The sequence below is a fragment of the Brassica oleracea genome, chromosome C3 (assembly GCF_000695525.1).
Source record: "Brassica oleracea var. oleracea cultivar TO1000 chromosome C3, BOL, whole genome shotgun sequence".
In the NCBI taxonomy this organism is placed as follows: Eukaryota; Viridiplantae; Streptophyta; class Magnoliopsida; order Brassicales; family Brassicaceae; genus Brassica; species Brassica oleracea.
The window spans coordinates 9,902,960-9,919,426 of NC_027750.1; the positions used below are offsets into that span (position 1 = coordinate 9,902,960).

A 16,467-nucleotide genomic window follows, 5' to 3' on the forward strand; every position below is an offset into this window, starting at 1 on the left:
AGCCAGAACCAAACACCAGACTCGAGAACCTACGAACTTGAAACGCTAAAGGGAAAAACACTATCGAAGATTTACAAGTCTTATACGCAGACACTCATTAGGTAGAATAGCGATCTACAGAGCTAAAACTGGTCACTTTCCTCGCAAGAGAAAACCTGCAAATCAAACCCACTGTTTCGTCTTGAAACACTCACCCAATCCATGGTGGATAAAGGAGAGATCTAGTAGATACCTCCATAGCAAATACACTTCACACCGACGAATTCAAAAAGCTAGAACCAGGCAAAAACAAATCGACCATGACTGCAAGCGACCGAAGAGAAACATAAGCACCATAACTCAAATCTAGAGCAAATCTCGACTTGGCAACAACTTAGATATCATCAAATAAAAAAAAAAAAAAAAAACAAAAGAGACACCCAAACTAACAACAATAGATCACAAGAGATAGGAAAATTGGCCGATTCCGATGCTAACAGAGCCATCGAAACCGACCGTTGGAAATCTTGACTCTCTTTCCTTCTGACGGCTAGGGGTTTTCTGCGGTTTGCCATTTCTAAAATCACCAATTGATATGTTTATATGAACTTATATATTGTGAATTGTCGAATTGATTCGGGTTGCACAGCCGCGAGATCTTTCCTAGCGGTTAGACATTTCGAAGCGAACATTATTGTATTTTCGTGTAATATTACCAGAAAAAGCGTTCACTATAAAAGAACACAGTATGCGTCATTATTTATATTTATAATTATCGATATTATTACACTCACTCAAGTATTTAAAAAAAACAAACAAGGCTCAATTAACTGAATATACATTAAAATAATATTTTTAATGTATTAAAATAAATTAATACATTAAAAATAATATATTACGTTTCAAAAAAGACAAATACAAAAAAAAAAAAGATAAATAAAAAGAGAGAGACCCCACACGGCACCATCTTCAGCCCTAACTCCAATCAAACCTTCTCTCTCTGAGTATTCCATGAAACGCGTCGGAAAATGGGAAAATACATAAAGAAGAAGAAACTCGACGGAGAAGCTCTATCCTTGATTGACGTTTCTCCTTCTCCGCTCGGCGTTCTCACCCGAGCCAAGTCCTTAGCTCTCCAACGCCGCCTCCAAAAACCCCCCTCTTCCCCCTCTCCCAACCCTCCGCCGTCGAAACAGAAGATCACTGATTGTTCCGGCGGATCGTATCTCCAGCTGCGGAGCCGCCGGCTACAGAAGAAGCCTCCTCCGATTGTCGTGATTCGCTCAAGTAAAAGGAGAAAGCAGCGGAGGGAGGAAGAGGGTCGGAACCCTAACCCTAATCCCCAAAATCACGATTCGATTCGAGGGTCTGGTGGCGATGGGTCGTCGAGGTCGGTTTCGGTTGCGGAGAGTGTCGTGTTTGGTAAAGAGAAGGACTTTAACGGTGGAATCAACAGAGAGCTCGATGGCAGTGAAAGGTATCGTTTTTATTTCCTTGAATTGATGTTACTGAGCCTTTTTCAATTATTTTCTCGATTTTAAATTTATTGTTTTTAAATTTATCTGTGAGCCATTTTTTGCTTTATCTGACACACTAGAGACTCTTCTCTCTGTTTCTGGGAAAATATACTTTATATTAATCAATTTCTTGAGAATTTTTTTTACTTTCTTAGTGTCTGCTTTGATGTAAAGAGTGTTAGATTGTGTCTGAGATGCACACTCTGGAAAGCTTAGTTTTGGGTCTTGTGAAAACTGATTAGAGAAAGGCTTGTTTTCTTTGGTCTTTCAGGTAGTTTTGATGCTAATATTTATCTAAAAGTTGAGATCTTGTTGGATGATATTTGAACTAATCAATTTTTATTACTCTGTTTTGGTATAAACTTTTCAAGCGTTTTCTGAAGCCAATGTCCATTGAGCGTTACATTACGTCTTTGGTTCCCTTTGGTTTATGCTTTTTGATCTTTTGACCCACTATTCAACAGGTTACTGATTATCCTTTTCCAGTAGGGCATGACTAGATTAGCTTTAGCTATAACTATAGCCTATATAGGCAATAAAGTATGTTGGCTCTTGCTACTAATTGAGATGAAAGTAAGTGACATATTATTTGCTTTCAGCTTCAACTGGACCACAAGTAGGGAATCCACACCATGCAGTTTGATAAGGAAGCAGGAAACCATCACAAGCCCTGGATCTTCTACGAAGCTTAGCAACGGTATTAGTGACAACAGCAACCAAAGAGAAGATAGTTTTTCAGGGAGCCATCGTCACCTACCAACTACACCTGAAATGGACGAGTTTTTCTCTGCTGCTGAAGAAGAACAACAAAAGCAATTCATTGAAAAGTATGAGCTTCCCATCTAATTCTCTTCTGTTCTAGTTATGATCTGTTCTGTTCTTCTGTATCCCTAACGGTTTCTGTAAATTTCAGGTACAACTTTGATCCTGTGAACGAGCAACCACTACCGGGACGGTTTGAATGGAAGAAGGTAGATGATTAGAAAACAACAACGAAAATGGGTGGGGGTGGTTAATAGTTAATAACAGACTATTATTAACATTATTCCTGCTAATTATCGGTTTGATCTTTATTATCCATCATCCGTTTTCTTTAACTTTCCCAACATGTAAAGGAAACTTAGGATTAAAAACCCATTGTAGCGTTGGTGTCTGTAAACATAAGTGTCCGAAAAGGGTTTGTGTAACGCATAACTGATACCAATCCTTTTCAGTTCTAAACAGATCACCTTACTAGTAATGGTAGTAGTACTAAACTATAAGATAAAGTATGTCAGGGTTTAGGGGTTTTAGAGTTCTTTTGATTAATGGAGTTGTATTCTGTTATAATTCTGTGTCCTGTAACCATAATAAAACCTATCTATTTATGTGTATACATGTACTGATCTCAAAAACACTTTCAATAAAGACTTATCCTTCTCTGGCTTCATCTTAAGTTCTTGTTCTTATCATTATCATCATCATGGTCCATGTGTTGCGTTCTTCAGACATGTATACATCACATGACAGGTAAATAGCATACATATATATGCCAATATAGAGAGACAGAATCTGCTCGTTATGGATATGGATAGTGTCTCATCTTTGTTATGTCACTGTCTTCTCACTAAAATAAAAATTGTTAGAAACTCTCTCTTTTTATCACTCCTGTGTGTACTTTCCACTTTGTGATTTGTGCCCACTACATATCATCATCATCATTGCCTTTTGATCTATCATAAGAACTTCGTCGCCTATTTGCTTGTCATAAGATTCGTTTTTGTGATTGATCTGAGTCTCCACACGAAACAGTTACCGAACTCGCCGCACGAATCCAATCCAAATGTGCTTTAAATGATACAGTATTTATTTGTTCTCGAAGTTAACAAGCATCGAACTTTGTGCCTTGCTGTTGCGACTTGCGGCCAAAGCGGTGGAGAGGTACAAAAGAAAGGACCCACAGCTACAGTATGAGTCTTGGATTCTCTGTGTTGGGGTGGGGTGTAGTGAGCTCAAGTCCACTAACTGCCACACACTCTGTTTAAGTAACTGCCAGAAACTCCATACTGCAACCAATGAAAACATCTTTTTCTCCGAAATTTGCGATGTGTGTTTTCTTCTTCTCTGTTTCTCCTTTTTTGCAAACTTAGGGGGTTATTAGGAGTTAAATTTTGAAGGAATTTTAAAATTTAAAGATTTTATTGTTATTAGTTTATCAATTCTTAAAATCTTATTAGAATCTTTTGTTATTGGTTTGTGGACTTTTAAATTCTATTGGAAATCCTATGTTATTCAAAAAGTTTAGTTTTTATTGACTTTGTAATTCTATTAAACTCTTTTGTTATTGGACATCAATTTTCTCTAGTTTTACTCATAACACTCAATTTTACAAATATCACGTATAGTCATAGGATTCTCAAAATCTATGTAACAAAAACACAAATACACGAACACATCAAGATTTTTTTTACATTTTTATTGTCAAGTCAAAGATACTTGTAAAAAGAAAAGTAAAGATAAAAGAAATTATTAAAAATAACAATTTAAAAAACAATCTTTCATGAAATATAACTATTTGATATTAAAATAAAATCATGAGAAAATTCATAGGTTGATCTTAAAAACTTTAAACAAAAATCAAACAAGACAAATCAAAATGTCAAAATATTAAAAAACCAAAATTATTATTTAATTTTCAAATAGTTCTATTTTATGAAAGAATTTAAAAAAAAAAAATATAGAAAGATAAGTTTGGAAAGAAAAGTATATATGAAAATCTATAATAATCAATGATAATTTATACACTACTTTGGGTAAGTATTCATTAAATCTACTTAACTTTTAAAAATCTATTAACTCTTAGTTAAGTGTTCTCAAGTATTGTTCAAGTTCTTAGTTAAGATCTTGATCTGGTTTAGAGAGTTTCTTGGTTAGTTTCTCCTCTAAAGTGTTATGATTCTTAACCAGAACTTAAGCAGATCTTTAAACATATCACTCAAAGTCATAACTCTGTTTCAGAATATGAATTATACATCAACATCAGTTGCATTACTGCAAGACTGCTGTTCATACGCAATTTCCATCATAACACTTGAGAACAGTGCAGAACAACATTCAAACAACACTAGAGACTTCAAGATTTGTCTTCTCAGAAGACTTAAATCTTGTTCTCTCTCTATATATTTGTAAGATATGTAGGTGTAATGCTAAAAAAAAATGAAGAAGACTACGCTGCTTTTGTGTAAATACGAATCCCAACTGCTAAACCGAGAATGGCAAGGGGTACAAGAAACTGAAGGATCTTGATAATGAACTCAGAGGTCTTGTCTTGATTGTAGTGAGGCTGTTTTGGAGGTGTGTATTTAGTTTTCTTTGGGATAGTCGTTGGATCAATCTCTCCAACGTAGTACTGTTCCATCATCTCTCTGGCGCTCTCGCTGTGGCCCACATCCTCAAAATCATCCGTTGCATCCTTACCTTTAAAAGCAGAAAAATCAAGATTAATATGCTATAAAAGTGATCAAAACTAAGTGAGCGTTTAAGCATCAAAGCATGGGAGTATTGACATAGTTGTTGTGGTGTTTATATACAGACCTGTTGAAGACAAGAGTACTTCATCCCCACCAGGATGGTCTTCAAGGAACTTGGTCACATTATACACCTGCGTTTAGTTAGAATATTAGAATAGGAAGTGAAGCCAACTGAAACTAAACCAAGAAGATTAAACCACAGATAGGAAAGTCCATTTTTACTAGATCAATACTAACCGTGTGTTTAACTAGAATGAGCAATCAGTGGGAACATAACACCAGGATACTAGAAACAAAATAATTATGTCAATACTAGAAACAATGACTCTTAACAGGAAACAAGTTGTTTCTGAAACTTCAAAAGCTTAATCTAATGCAAACACCAAGGTGGCCAAAGAGAAGAAAGAAACCTTTCCATTGATGACAATCCAACAGTCATGAGCGTGGTTGTGTTCTGAAACTTCTGAAAGTGTGAAGATCTTTGCTTCCTCCCTCATTGTTTTGCTTCTTTACCAGAATTAATAATCCCCACCAAAACCTGACACTCGGGGATTTTAAAGCTATAAACCTTATACGAGACAGAGTTGTTGAGACAGGACCGATCTAAGAAATCCAGTTTAGTTTGGTTCGGTTCGTTTATTTCATAAGGGAATCGGTTTATGAGTGTGGGCAGGTGTGAAAACCGGTTTAGTAAAATCGGATCATGAATTTGTGCTCAATTATTATGTAACGAAGTGCTACTTTACCACTTTGATATTTTTGGTATTCATTTGACCGACTTTTGGAAGCACATGTACCAATGTTAAACCGATGGTTTCATTGGTTTGGTATAGTTGCTATTCCTGGTTGGGTGGGTGGGGTAGGTGGGTGGTGCAAATTTTACGGTTGTGTTCCAATTTTGCCTTTTTAATTCAAGATCGGTAGCCGGTAGGTGAATGATGTGCAATAAATTTAATTCTGATATATTTATGTATTTTATTGGAACAATTTTTTTTTATTTTAAAGAATTATAAATCTGTTTTTCTCTGCTGATCATTTGTTTTATGATCCTATGATACATAATGGTATAAAGAATAAAGCTGATACACAAATACATAGAAAATTGTATATATATATTTTAAAAGATAATTCTTCGGGTTTATTTGTGAAATAACTAAGAAAAAAGGAAAATTAGTTTTGTAGAGAGAAAGTAAATAGAGAGATAGGAAAAAAAAGAATAGAGAAGGTGAGATTTTAGTTAGATAGTGAATTATGATTTTTTTGGTGTTATCTCACCCAATTTCTTTAATTTCTTTTTGTTTTTTGAATCATTTCGTATTGTATAAATAAATATAAACCCTTCGTAGGGTATTTCTCTTTGGAGTCAATAAATTTGATTTTATATATTATTTTGCAATTACCATATATACTTTCTCTTTATATCAGTACTATTAAATTAGAAAGATGACCTATTGATATATGTTTAGTCCAACAAATATAAACCAAATTAAACAAACTGTACAACTATAATTATCCTTTATTAATCGATGCCTATTTTATAACTTCCATTCTAATATTTTCGACACCACTTCTGACAATTATATATATAATAACAATTATTCCTTCCTTTTGGGTTTATACCAAATTGTGATCGGTGATCTATGTTAATTTATTATAGTAAAATTATAATTAAAATCTATTACACTATATACACGAATATCATTGTGATATTAGCATGTATACGGTTACATTGGCTTTTTGTCAGTATTTCAACCAAATTAATTTATTTATGGTATAACACGTTACTTTATAAAATAGATTTATGTATACAGTTACATTATTGACATATCTTCTAAAAATATATGTTAATTACTCCTAATAGTATTGGCAAAGAAGTATAAAATGTGATTATTATTGTAGTCACTTAATTTTTGTTAAGAAATACAAAATAAAATATTTATAGTAGTTTCACTTTTTATTGTCACCCCTAATATTGCTTTTAAAGTAATACTATTTTCACAAACTATTACAATATAATCTTAGACTTAATCAACTTTGATATATTTCATAAAAAAATCATTATCACACTACAACCACATAACTTACATCTCAGCCCAAGAAATTAGGATTTATTCAACCATATATTAATTATTTTAAATTCTAAATGATTTACACAAACATTAAGTTTATCAATTAACAAAACACATGATGTTAAAATTGGTTTTAACGGGTTTTAAGTTGGTTTTTAATAAGGGAGAGTATATTTTTCGATTTAATCTTTTTTTATAATTTTTTTTAAAAAATTGTGTTTTTGTAATCATATTTGTGTTTAATATTAATTTAATTTAATATAACTTTTAGTAATCAGTGAAGAGAAATTATGTGTTTAATATTAATTTATTCAAATCAACAAAGCACGTGATGTTAAAAATAGGGTTTAATGAGGTTTAATTGGATTTTTAATAGAAAGAAATATTCATATCAATTCATTTAGTTTAACGGGTTTTAAATAGGTTATTTGATTTAAAAATATTTATTAAATGTGATTTTACTTAAAGTTAATGAAGTTCATATTAACCCATTTACACACACACACACACATATATATATATATATATATATATTAGAATAAATACTAAAAACTAAAAAATTTAAACCTTTTTAGAAAAATTGTTCGATTTTTGGTGTGGTTGAGTTTGATATTGGTTTTTGGATGTAACACTTAAAGAACCGTTCAAATATATATACCAGGTTTAATAGAGTATGAGATTTTGATTTTCGGGTCGATTCCGAATCGGATTTTTTGGGTACAAATATTCTTAACTAATTATGTTAGGTAAATATAATGTGTTGCAACCTTTAGGAATAAAGTTTAAAAATAATTTATGAAATGCCATAAGTGTATAGTTATGCAACGTGATATATTTAATATAGTTACCAAAATTATATTAAATTAAATTAATAATTAAACATAAATATAATTTAAAAAAAAATTAAAATTAAAATTTTCAAAGAAACTTAACAAAAAATATACCCGGGTTAGAATCTAGTTGTCGTTTCTTAGACTAACCAATTTGAACAAGTATTAAGACTATTAGTGGCCTTTTGTGAAGTTTAAATTATTAGGAACTATAAACTTAATTTACATAAAAAAATAGACCAAAAGTGTAATTAAGGAAATTGTTACCTGACTTGTTGGGTAAGTCTCCAAATACTCGATAAGACTTCCGAGCTCCATAGTTTGCATTTTAGTCCCTCACGAGTTTCGTCGGAGGGTTTCTAGTTCCTCATCAGCTTCGATTAGCGTTCTTCGTCAATGGCCGCCGCTATGGTTAGTTCCGCGGGAGGGTTGCTAGCAATGCTGAACGAGCCTCAGCCTTCCTTGAAGCACCATGCGCTCTCGCATCTCAACAACTTGGTTGATCGATTCTGGCCCGAGATCTCCACCAGTGTCCCCATCATGTAAATTCTCTAACTTTTCTTTTCTTTTCTTTTCTTCCGATTTGAGAATTAGGGTTTTTGATTCGAGTGAAGAATTGGATTAGTTGAGTTCTCTTTGTTCTTGGGTCTTATCGATTTGGTTTGGATTTAGTGGTTTAGGATAAGAAACGGAAACTGCTTTTCTTTGGGATGATTAGCTTTAGCAAGTCTCTGTAGTTATCTTAGTAGACTATGAATGAGTCCGAGTTTAGCAAACAGTTGTCTTTGTGTAATTGAGTTCTTTTACCAATATAATGTAGAGACTTGGATTACTTTTTCTTCCTTGTCTTACCTGCTAGTGATATTAGATCAAAGGTGTAGAGGCTGTGCTGGCACTGGGATTTGGTTTCGTGAAACTATTAGTTGTTTGATCTCTGTAGTGACATGTTTGCGTTGTTTAACTCAAGAGACGTTTCTGTTTGCAGAGAGAGTTTATATGAGGATGAAGAATTCGATTTGCATCAAAGGCAGCTTGCTGCTTTGCTTGTCTCTAAGGTACGTTCTAGTGTTTTTTTTTATTTTGCTAAACTTAAGTGTTGTCTGGTTAGAGAATAGAGATGATATTTGCTATATATATATGTTAGTGGCGAATTGTGTAATTGTTACACTGAAAGCTTGATTGTTGTTTCTTCCCTCGATTATTTTCTCTTGATGAGGATTTGAATATTTGTCTCAGGTTTTCTATTACTTGGGCGAGCTCAATGATTCCTTGTCCTACGCCCTTGGAGCCGGACCCTCATTTGATGTTTCAGAAGATACTGATTATGTTCATACGCTTCTAGGTGAGGATTGAGAAGCTTGTTTCTGTGTTTACTCTTTTTTTTTTGTGCGATTCACTCACTATAACTCTAGCTAGGGTACTGTTGACTGCAATATGCATGGAAGATAAGAATGTATCAAATCTGGATGAATGTTTGCTCACCAGATGCTTTTATTTTGTTTTCAGCCAAAGCAATTGATGAATATGCCAGTCTCAGATCTAAGGCATTTGAGTCAAATGAGATGGTGGACATTGATTCCAGGCTCGAGGCCATTGTTGAAAGAATGCTTGAAAAGTATGTATGCAGAAAAATCTAATGCTCTAATCATCTTAGTGTCTCAATTATTCTTACGTGGTTTTGCCTTTTGCAGATGTATCACTGATAAGAAGTATCAACAGGCCATGGGCATTGCGATAGAATGCCGGAGATTGGATAAGCTGGAAGAAGCTATCACTAAAAGCGATAATGTTGAGGGAACTTTATCATATTGCATCAATGTTTCTCATTCCTTTGTTAACCGCAGAGAGTATAGACATGAGGTAAGACTAATAGTCTCACACTTTGATTGAATAGAAAATATATGTTCTGATACTACTGATTGAGTAGAACAGTATGGTTTTGCCTCATCTGTCAGATATGTGAGCATTTAGTAGTCTCTATGTTGCATCTTCCCAGTACCATGTCTAGTAATCTCATTTATGCTAGCGTTCACTGTCTCTAAGCTGTAACTGAAATCCTATTCCAGTTCTCGTGATACCTATCTGGAAGGGTGATGACATCCTTGTCTATTCTTTCAGGTGCTTACCTTACTTGTTAAAGTCTTCCAGCAGCTGCCTTCTCCTGATTATTTGAGCATTTGCCAATGCCTCATGTTTTTGGATGAACCACAAGGTGTTGCAAGCATATTGGAGAAGCTTCTTCGCTCTGAGAGCAAGGATGATGCTTTATTGGCATTGCAAATTGCATTTGATCTTGTGGAGAATGAGCACCAGGCCTTTCTCTTGAGTGTTAGAGATCGCCTTCCTGCTCCCAAAACACGCCCTGTAGAAGCAGTTCAGGCTGTTGAAACGACTACGGCTCCGACTGAGAATCCTTCGGGGGACGTTCCGATGGCGGATGGAACTCCAGCTCCGACAATTGTACACGAGACGGATCCAGTTGACGCTACATATGCTGAGAGGCTAGCGAAGATCAAGGGAATCTTATCTGGGGAGACATCTATTCAGCTGACGCTTCAGTTTCTTTACAGCCACAACAAGTAAGCTACTGTTAAAGTTTTGATATCTTGAAAGGCGATACGTACTATAAAAAAAAAGTTTAATTCAGGAAGTAATCATATGTTTCATTGATAATATTGTCTTCTGTAGATCGGACCTGCTGATACTAAAGACAATCAAACAGTCTGTCGAGATGCGAAACAGTGTTTGCCACAGTGCTACAATATATGCTAATGCCATTATGCATGCTGGAACTACAGTGGACACCTTTCTTAGAGAGAATTTGGTAAATGTTCACTTCCACTGTAATATTTCTTTATGTTTGAAGTTGACTGTGTGTGTGGCTTATTGTTTCTCACACTTTTTTTATTTTTTTGTTGTTTTTGGAATTGACAGGATTGGCTAAGCAGGGCCACCAATTGGGCTAAATTTAGTGCGACAGCCGGATTAGGTGTTATTCACAGAGGTCACCTGCAACAGGGTAGGTCATTGATGGCTCCATACTTGCCTCAGGGTGGAGCAGGTGGTGGCGGGAGTCCCTATTCCGAAGGAGGCGCTTTGTATGCCCTTGGACTTATTCATGCAAACCATGGTGAGGGTATCAAAGAATTTCTACGAGACAGCTTACGCAGTACTAATGTTGAGGTGATTAGTTAATATCTTACTTCTCTCTCAGTTCCCTGTCAGCCTCTTTGCTTAGAGATATTTTGTCTTGCAAAATGTGGATGCAGGTCATTCAACATGGAGCTTGCTTAGGTCTTGGTTTGTCAGCTATTGGGACAGCTGATGAAGAGATATATGATGATGTCAAAAGCGTGCTTTATACTGACAGTGCTGTTGCTGGTGAAGCTGCTGGTATCAGCATGGGTTTATTGTTGGTCGGAACTGCGACGGAAAAGGCAAGCGAGATGCTTGCTTACGCTCATGAGACACAGCATGAGAAGATAATAAGGTAATGTTGAGGAAATGTTTTGGTAATGAGAGTCCATGGTATTTTGACTTTCATTTAACTAATCAGCATTCTTGTGTGTATGTTATAGGGGATTGGCTCTAGGCATAGCTCTTACAGTATACGGCAGAGAAGAAGGAGCTGACACCTTGATTGAGCAGATGACTAGAGATCAAGATCCTATCATCCGTTATGGTGGCATGTACGCACTGGCACTGGCTTACAGTGGAACAGCAAACAATAAGGCAATTCGCCAATTGCTTCACTTTGCTGTATCTGATGTCAGTGATGATGTGAGAAGAACTGCTGTTCTGGCACTTGGATTCGTCTTGTACTCTGATCCAGAGCAGGTCAGTTTCATATACTCCTTTACTTGTGACCATTAACTTCTATTTCTTTAGTGCTTCCAGGGATTCATTGAATTTTGTCTTTTATGTAGACTCCCCGTATTGTATCATTACTTTCTGAGTCGTACAACCCACATGTTCGCTATGGAGCGGCACTTGCAGTAGGTATCTCATGTGCAGGCACTGGCCTCAGCGAAGCCATATCCTTGTTGGAGCCACTTACATCAGATGTGGTTGACTTTGTTCGTCAAGGTGCTTTGATCGCAATGGCCATGGTGATGGTCCAAATTAGCGAAGCAAGCGATTCTCGTGTTGGAACATTTAGGTTAGTACATATCTATTTCTCTCCAGCTTGAGCGGTAGAGAATAATCTTATTGGTGTACTTGACTTTTAATATATGTTTTGTAGGCGCCAACTTGAGAAGATCATACTCGACAAGCACGAAGATACAATGAGCAAGATGGGAGCTATTCTGGCCTCTGGTATCCTCGATGCCGGTGGTAGGAACGTTACCATAAGACTGCTCTCTAAGACCAAACATGACAAAGTCACTGCTGTCATCGGCCTCGCTGTCTTCAGCCAGTTTTGGTATTGGTACCCTCTGATCTACTTCATTAGTTTGGCCTTCTCGCCAACCGCTTTCATCGGATTAAACTACGACCTTAAGGTCCCAAAGTTCGAGTTCATGTCACATGCAAAACCGTCTTTGTTTGAGTACCCAAAACCCACCACAGTTGCTACCGCCAATACCGCTGCCAAACTTCCAACCGCTGTTCTCTCAACCTCCGTTAAAGCCAAAGCTAGGGCTAAGAAAGAAGCAGAGCAGAAAGCTAATGCTGAGAAAACTTCTGGTGCCGAAAAGTCTGTCAATGAAAGTGGCTCTGGAAAAGAAAAGGAAGGAGACGCTATGCAGGTAATGTATTAGATTTCTATCATCTTCTTCTTATAAAGTTTATAGTGTTTGGATCGTCTGGGATTTGAAAGAAAGTCTCTGTCTCCATGAACTGTCAGGTTGATAGCAGTGCAACGGCTGAGAAGAAAGCTGCTGAGCCAGAGCCAGCATTTGAGATTCTAGTAAACCCAGCTAGAGTAGTCCCAGCTCAAGAGAAGTACATTAAACTGCTTGAAGACAGCAGATACGTACCGGTGAAGCTATCTCCATCTGGTTTCGTTCTTCTCAAAGACCTGCGTGAACACGAGCCAGAGGTTCTGTCTCTGACCGATGCACCAACTTCAACAGCTTCTCCTGCAACTGGTGCAGCGGCGGCTACACAAGGAACCACAGCCTCAGCTATGGCCGTTGATGACGAGCCACAACCTCCACAAGCCTTTGAATACGCCTCATGATTTTTGTTTCTTTTTAAAATTAGTGGGAATATGTTGTTGGTTCTGTTGAAAGACACAAAAAAACAGATCTTTGAACTTTTGAGACTGCTGGTCATTTGAAAATTGAACTCAAATTCAAGTACGATCTTGTGTTAACTCTCGTTTCTAAATTTTCAGTCGTTTTATTTTCATGTCATCTAGCTCGCCACAAACGTATGGTGTGATAAAAGTGGCTAAATGGTACGTTGTAAACTGAACTAAACCATTTAATTTAGCTAAATGCAACCGTTATTGATTAAGACACGGTTTAAGCTAAAAAAGAAGAACATACGTCAAGAATGCTATTCAGCTAATTGTGACAGAAATCTGATAATAGAGATACTGATAATCTTGACATGATTAAGATTATTTCCAGCCGATTAGCTGTTGTATTGTTTCGTTTCCCAAAGAGTAATATTGGATTATAATTGTATTTTGCTACTGATATAAAATCTTCCTTCAAAGAGAAGTATTTTCTTACATTCAATATAATTAAACATAAGTTCACAGGACCATGTTTTCTAAAATGGCCATAAATTCAATTTTTTTTTTTTTGGGTCAAATGCCATAAATTCAATTAGAATCAAGGAGTTGAAACTGAACGATCGAGTAAGTACTTTTGGTATACTCTTTGAACTGCAAATATATTATTAGTATAAATAATTATTAATTTCTGGTAATTTATTTCCCTATCAATACCAATGTAAAAGAAAAGTTGAGATATCTTTTGACAAATGTATCTATGAGTGACTATGATGGAAACTTCATTAAAACAGAGAGATGTATTTGAATAGAATCCATTGAATACAAATCATCATAAATGGTATATTTTCTTTATTTGGGAAACATAATTAAAACCATTAACAAAGAAGATGCAACTTCTCTTAGACCAAATCCTTTTAGTCTTTGTTTTATATAACAACTACCGTTTTCTTACACACGAGTTAAAAAAAAACATAGATGATGAAACCAGTTCCAAGGCTTTGGGTTGTCATCCCGGTTACGTTTGTGTTTTGTCTCTTCGTTCTGTTTCAACTCCAGATATCAAACTTGTTCGGAAAAAATCTCCAAATCACTCATCAAGTAAACAACTTCTTCATCTCCATCGCTTCTTCATCACACCATCAAACCCCAAACCCCACCAGATTTGCGAATGAGAGCGATGGAAACAGAGCAAAACAGCCCCAAGAAGAAGAAACTTGTGCAGGAAGGTACATATATATGCACAACATCCCAAGCATATTCAACGACGACATCATTCAAAACTGTAAAACACTCATCAAATGGTTCACCATGTGTCCCTTCATGGTCAATTCCGGCCTCGGCTCCCAGGTTTCACTATCCGATAACAAGGCAGCTCGTGTCTTAACCTCCAAAACCGGTTCTTGGTACGCAACAAACCAGTTCTTGCTAGCGGTTATCTTCCGTGAGAGGATGAAACATTACGAGTGTTTGACCAACGATTCATCTCTAGCCTCAGCGTTCTACGTCCCATACTACGCAGGTTTTGACGTGAGCCGTCACCTCTGGGGATACAACACAACGGTTAGAGACGAATTGGGTATAAAGCTGGCTAAATGGCTTAGAGAGAGACCCGAGTGGAGGAAGATGAACGGTAGAGATCACTTCTTTGTAACAGGACGGATCGGTTGGGACTTCAGGAGAGGTTTAGATGATGATTCAGCGTGGGGAAGCAAACTGATGCTGTTACCAGAGTTTGCTAACATGACGATGTTATCGATAGAAACCACTGCTTGGACTAATGAGTTTGCGGTTCCTTATCCTACTTACTTCCATCCCAAGAGCTTGTCCGAGGTTAGGAGATGGCAGAAGAAAGTGAAGAATGTGAAGAGGAGGTACTTGTATTCGTTTGTTGGAGCTCCAAGGCCTAACATGGATGGATCTATAAGGGGTGAGATTATAAAGCAATGCCTTGCGTCTCACGGTAGGTGCAAGTTTCTTGATTGTAATAAAGGTCAAGATTGCGATAACCCGGTTACGGTGATGGAAGTGTTCCAACGTTCGGTTTTCTGTTTACAACCTAAAGGAGATTCGTATACTAGAAGATCGATATTTGATTCGATTTTGGCCGGTTGCATACCGGTTTTCTTCCATCCCGGTTCGGGTTATAACCAGTATATGTGGTATTTTCCAAAGGATTATACCAAGTACTCGGTTTACATACCGGAGAAAGGGATGAAGGATGGAACGGTTAGTCTTAGGAGTTTGTTGGGTAGGATTGATTGGGGGAGTATTGTGAGGATGAGGAATGAAGTTGTGAAGATTATACCGAAGATAATATACACTAAACCGGGATTGGTTGGACCGGAGAAGATTGATGATGCGTTTGAGATTGCATTGGATAGGGTTGTTGAGAGGGTAGCAATGGTTAAGAGGATGATGGAAGAAGGGAAAGATCTTCAGAGTGAGTATTCACAGACTAGGGACTTGAAAAAACTTGAGTGAAAATCACATGGAAGAAATTGGTTTTTTGTTGTTGTTGTTATTATATTTTGTTAGATTTATAAGAAAGGTGAGTGAAAATCATATAGTAACATGTTGGAAGAAGATAAACAGATTGCTTAAGACTTTGTTATAGCAAATAGCATGCTCAAAATGCATTATATGCATAATTACATATTTCTCTCTTTTTCTTCCTTTTACTTTCTTCTTCCGAGTACGTTCCATAAGTTGTGGAGCAAGAACAGTATTGAATTTAACCACCCCAAAGAAATGAATCCAAGAGTTACTATGGAATATTTATCCTTGCTCATAGGTAAGTGAGAGTGATTCGAAAATACGAGGTCATGCACATGAAAGTTCAAAGAAAAAGCATATCATACATTGTAAATCCTAAGTTATATGATTTGATGAATAAAAAAGTATTAATAGTGCTATCCAAATTCAATATGAACCATAATTCTTTCTTTCCCTGTTCTTATTTTACTTTTCCAAAAGAAAAAAGGTGGTATTCGACGTGGATTAAATCTATTTTTGTAATATAAATTCTGATTTTATTCTATAAAATAGTAAAAAATAAAGTAATAGATCCAAATTCAGTATGAACCATAATTCTTTCTTTCCCTGCGCTTATTTTGCTTTTCCAAAAGAAAAAGGTAGTATTCTACATGGATTAAATCTATTTTTGTAATATAAATTCTAATTTTATTCTATAGAAATAATAAAAAGAAAGTAATAGATAAAAATAAAGTAATGTATATAATATAATTTATTTTTAGAGTAATCTTATTTTAAATGCATTAGAGAATTAAAAATATAATAGAATTTGAGATAATTTTTCTCGAAAATGAAGTTTGGACCAAAAAAAAAGCTAAATTAAAAAAAAAAAAAAAAAAAAAAAAA

At 35.8% G+C, this 16,467-nt stretch overlaps 4 protein-coding genes across 4 annotated transcripts; 3 read left to right on the forward strand and 1 right to left on the reverse strand.

Annotated features, from left to right (window-relative positions):
* The first annotated feature begins 936 nt into the window (after window positions 1–936).
* LOC106328769 (cyclin-dependent kinase inhibitor 4-like) lies at window positions 937–2,822 on the forward strand. Its single transcript, XM_013767278.1, has 3 exons — window positions 937–1,456; window positions 2,096–2,323; window positions 2,410–2,822. Exons 1-3 carry the CDS (start codon window positions 1,008–1,010, stop codon window positions 2,477–2,479), a joined length of 747 nt encoding a protein of 248 aa, XP_013622732.1. The 5' UTR covers window positions 937–1,007; the 3' UTR covers window positions 2,480–2,822.
* Window positions 2,823–4,452: 1,630 nt separating this feature from the next.
* On the reverse strand, window positions 4,453–5,567 carry LOC106332689. The gene is made up of 3 exons (XM_013771165.1): window positions 5,416–5,567; window positions 5,070–5,136; window positions 4,453–4,952 (listed from the first exon to the last, which is right to left on the reverse strand). Exons 1-3 carry the CDS (start codon window positions 5,500–5,502, stop codon window positions 4,702–4,704), a joined length of 405 nt encoding a protein of 134 aa, XP_013626619.1. The 5' UTR covers window positions 5,503–5,567; the 3' UTR covers window positions 4,453–4,701.
* Window positions 5,568–8,197: 2,630 nt separating this feature from the next.
* On the forward strand, window positions 8,198–13,207 carry LOC106335341 (26S proteasome non-ATPase regulatory subunit 1 homolog A). Its single transcript, XM_013773839.1, has 13 exons — window positions 8,198–8,446; window positions 8,890–8,959; window positions 9,141–9,246; window positions 9,411–9,519; window positions 9,596–9,764; window positions 10,023–10,483; window positions 10,593–10,728; window positions 10,839–11,087; window positions 11,174–11,394; window positions 11,483–11,741; window positions 11,831–12,063; window positions 12,148–12,652; window positions 12,751–13,207. The coding sequence occupies exons 1-13, from the start codon at window positions 8,301–8,303 to the stop codon at window positions 13,084–13,086; spliced, it is 3,000 nt and encodes a 999-aa protein (XP_013629293.1). The 5' UTR covers window positions 8,198–8,300; the 3' UTR covers window positions 13,087–13,207.
* Window positions 13,208–14,056: 849 nt separating this feature from the next.
* On the forward strand, window positions 14,057–15,664 carry LOC106328111 (xyloglucan galactosyltransferase KATAMARI1 homolog). The gene has a single exon (XM_013766481.1). The coding sequence runs from the start codon at window positions 14,065–14,067 to the stop codon at window positions 15,568–15,570; it is 1,506 nt and encodes a 501-aa protein (XP_013621935.1). The 5' UTR covers window positions 14,057–14,064; the 3' UTR covers window positions 15,571–15,664.
* The last annotated feature ends 803 nt before the right edge of the window (window positions 15,665–16,467 follow it).

Excerpts from the sequence above, each read along its gene's own strand:
- LOC106328769 (XM_013767278.1), top strand. The coding sequence starts at position 1,008 with ATGGGAAAATACATAAAGAAGAAGAAACTCGACGGAGAAGCTCTATCC. Across the intron at positions 1,457-2,095 it reads GAGCTCGATGGCAGTGAAAG|CTTCAACTGGACCACAAGTA; the intron begins GTATCGTTTTTA and ends ATTTGCTTTCAG. Across the intron at positions 2,324-2,409 it reads CAAAAGCAATTCATTGAAAA|GTACAACTTTGATCCTGTGA; the intron begins GTATGAGCTTCC and ends TGTAAATTTCAG.
- LOC106332689 (XM_013771165.1), bottom strand. The coding sequence starts at position 5,502 with ATGAGGGAGGAAGCAAAGATCTTCACACTTTCAGAAGTTTCAGAACAC. Across the intron at positions 5,137-5,415 it reads GGATTGTCATCAATGGAAAG|GTGTATAATGTGACCAAGTT; the intron begins GTTTCTTTCTTC and ends AACTAAACGCAG. Across the intron at positions 4,953-5,069 it reads AGTACTCTTGTCTTCAACAG|GTAAGGATGCAACGGATGAT; the intron begins GTCTGTATATAA and ends CTGCTTTTAAAG.
- LOC106335341 (XM_013773839.1), top strand. The coding sequence starts at position 8,301 with ATGGCCGCCGCTATGGTTAGTTCCGCGGGAGGGTTGCTAGCAATGCTG. Across the intron at positions 9,520-9,595 it reads GTTGAAAGAATGCTTGAAAA|ATGTATCACTGATAAGAAGT; the intron begins GTATGTATGCAG and ends TGCCTTTTGCAG. Across the intron at positions 11,742-11,830 it reads TGTACTCTGATCCAGAGCAG|ACTCCCCGTATTGTATCATT; the intron begins GTCAGTTTCATA and ends TCTTTTATGTAG.
- LOC106328111 (XM_013766481.1), top strand. The coding sequence starts at position 14,065 with ATGATGAAACCAGTTCCAAGGCTTTGGGTTGTCATCCCGGTTACGTTT.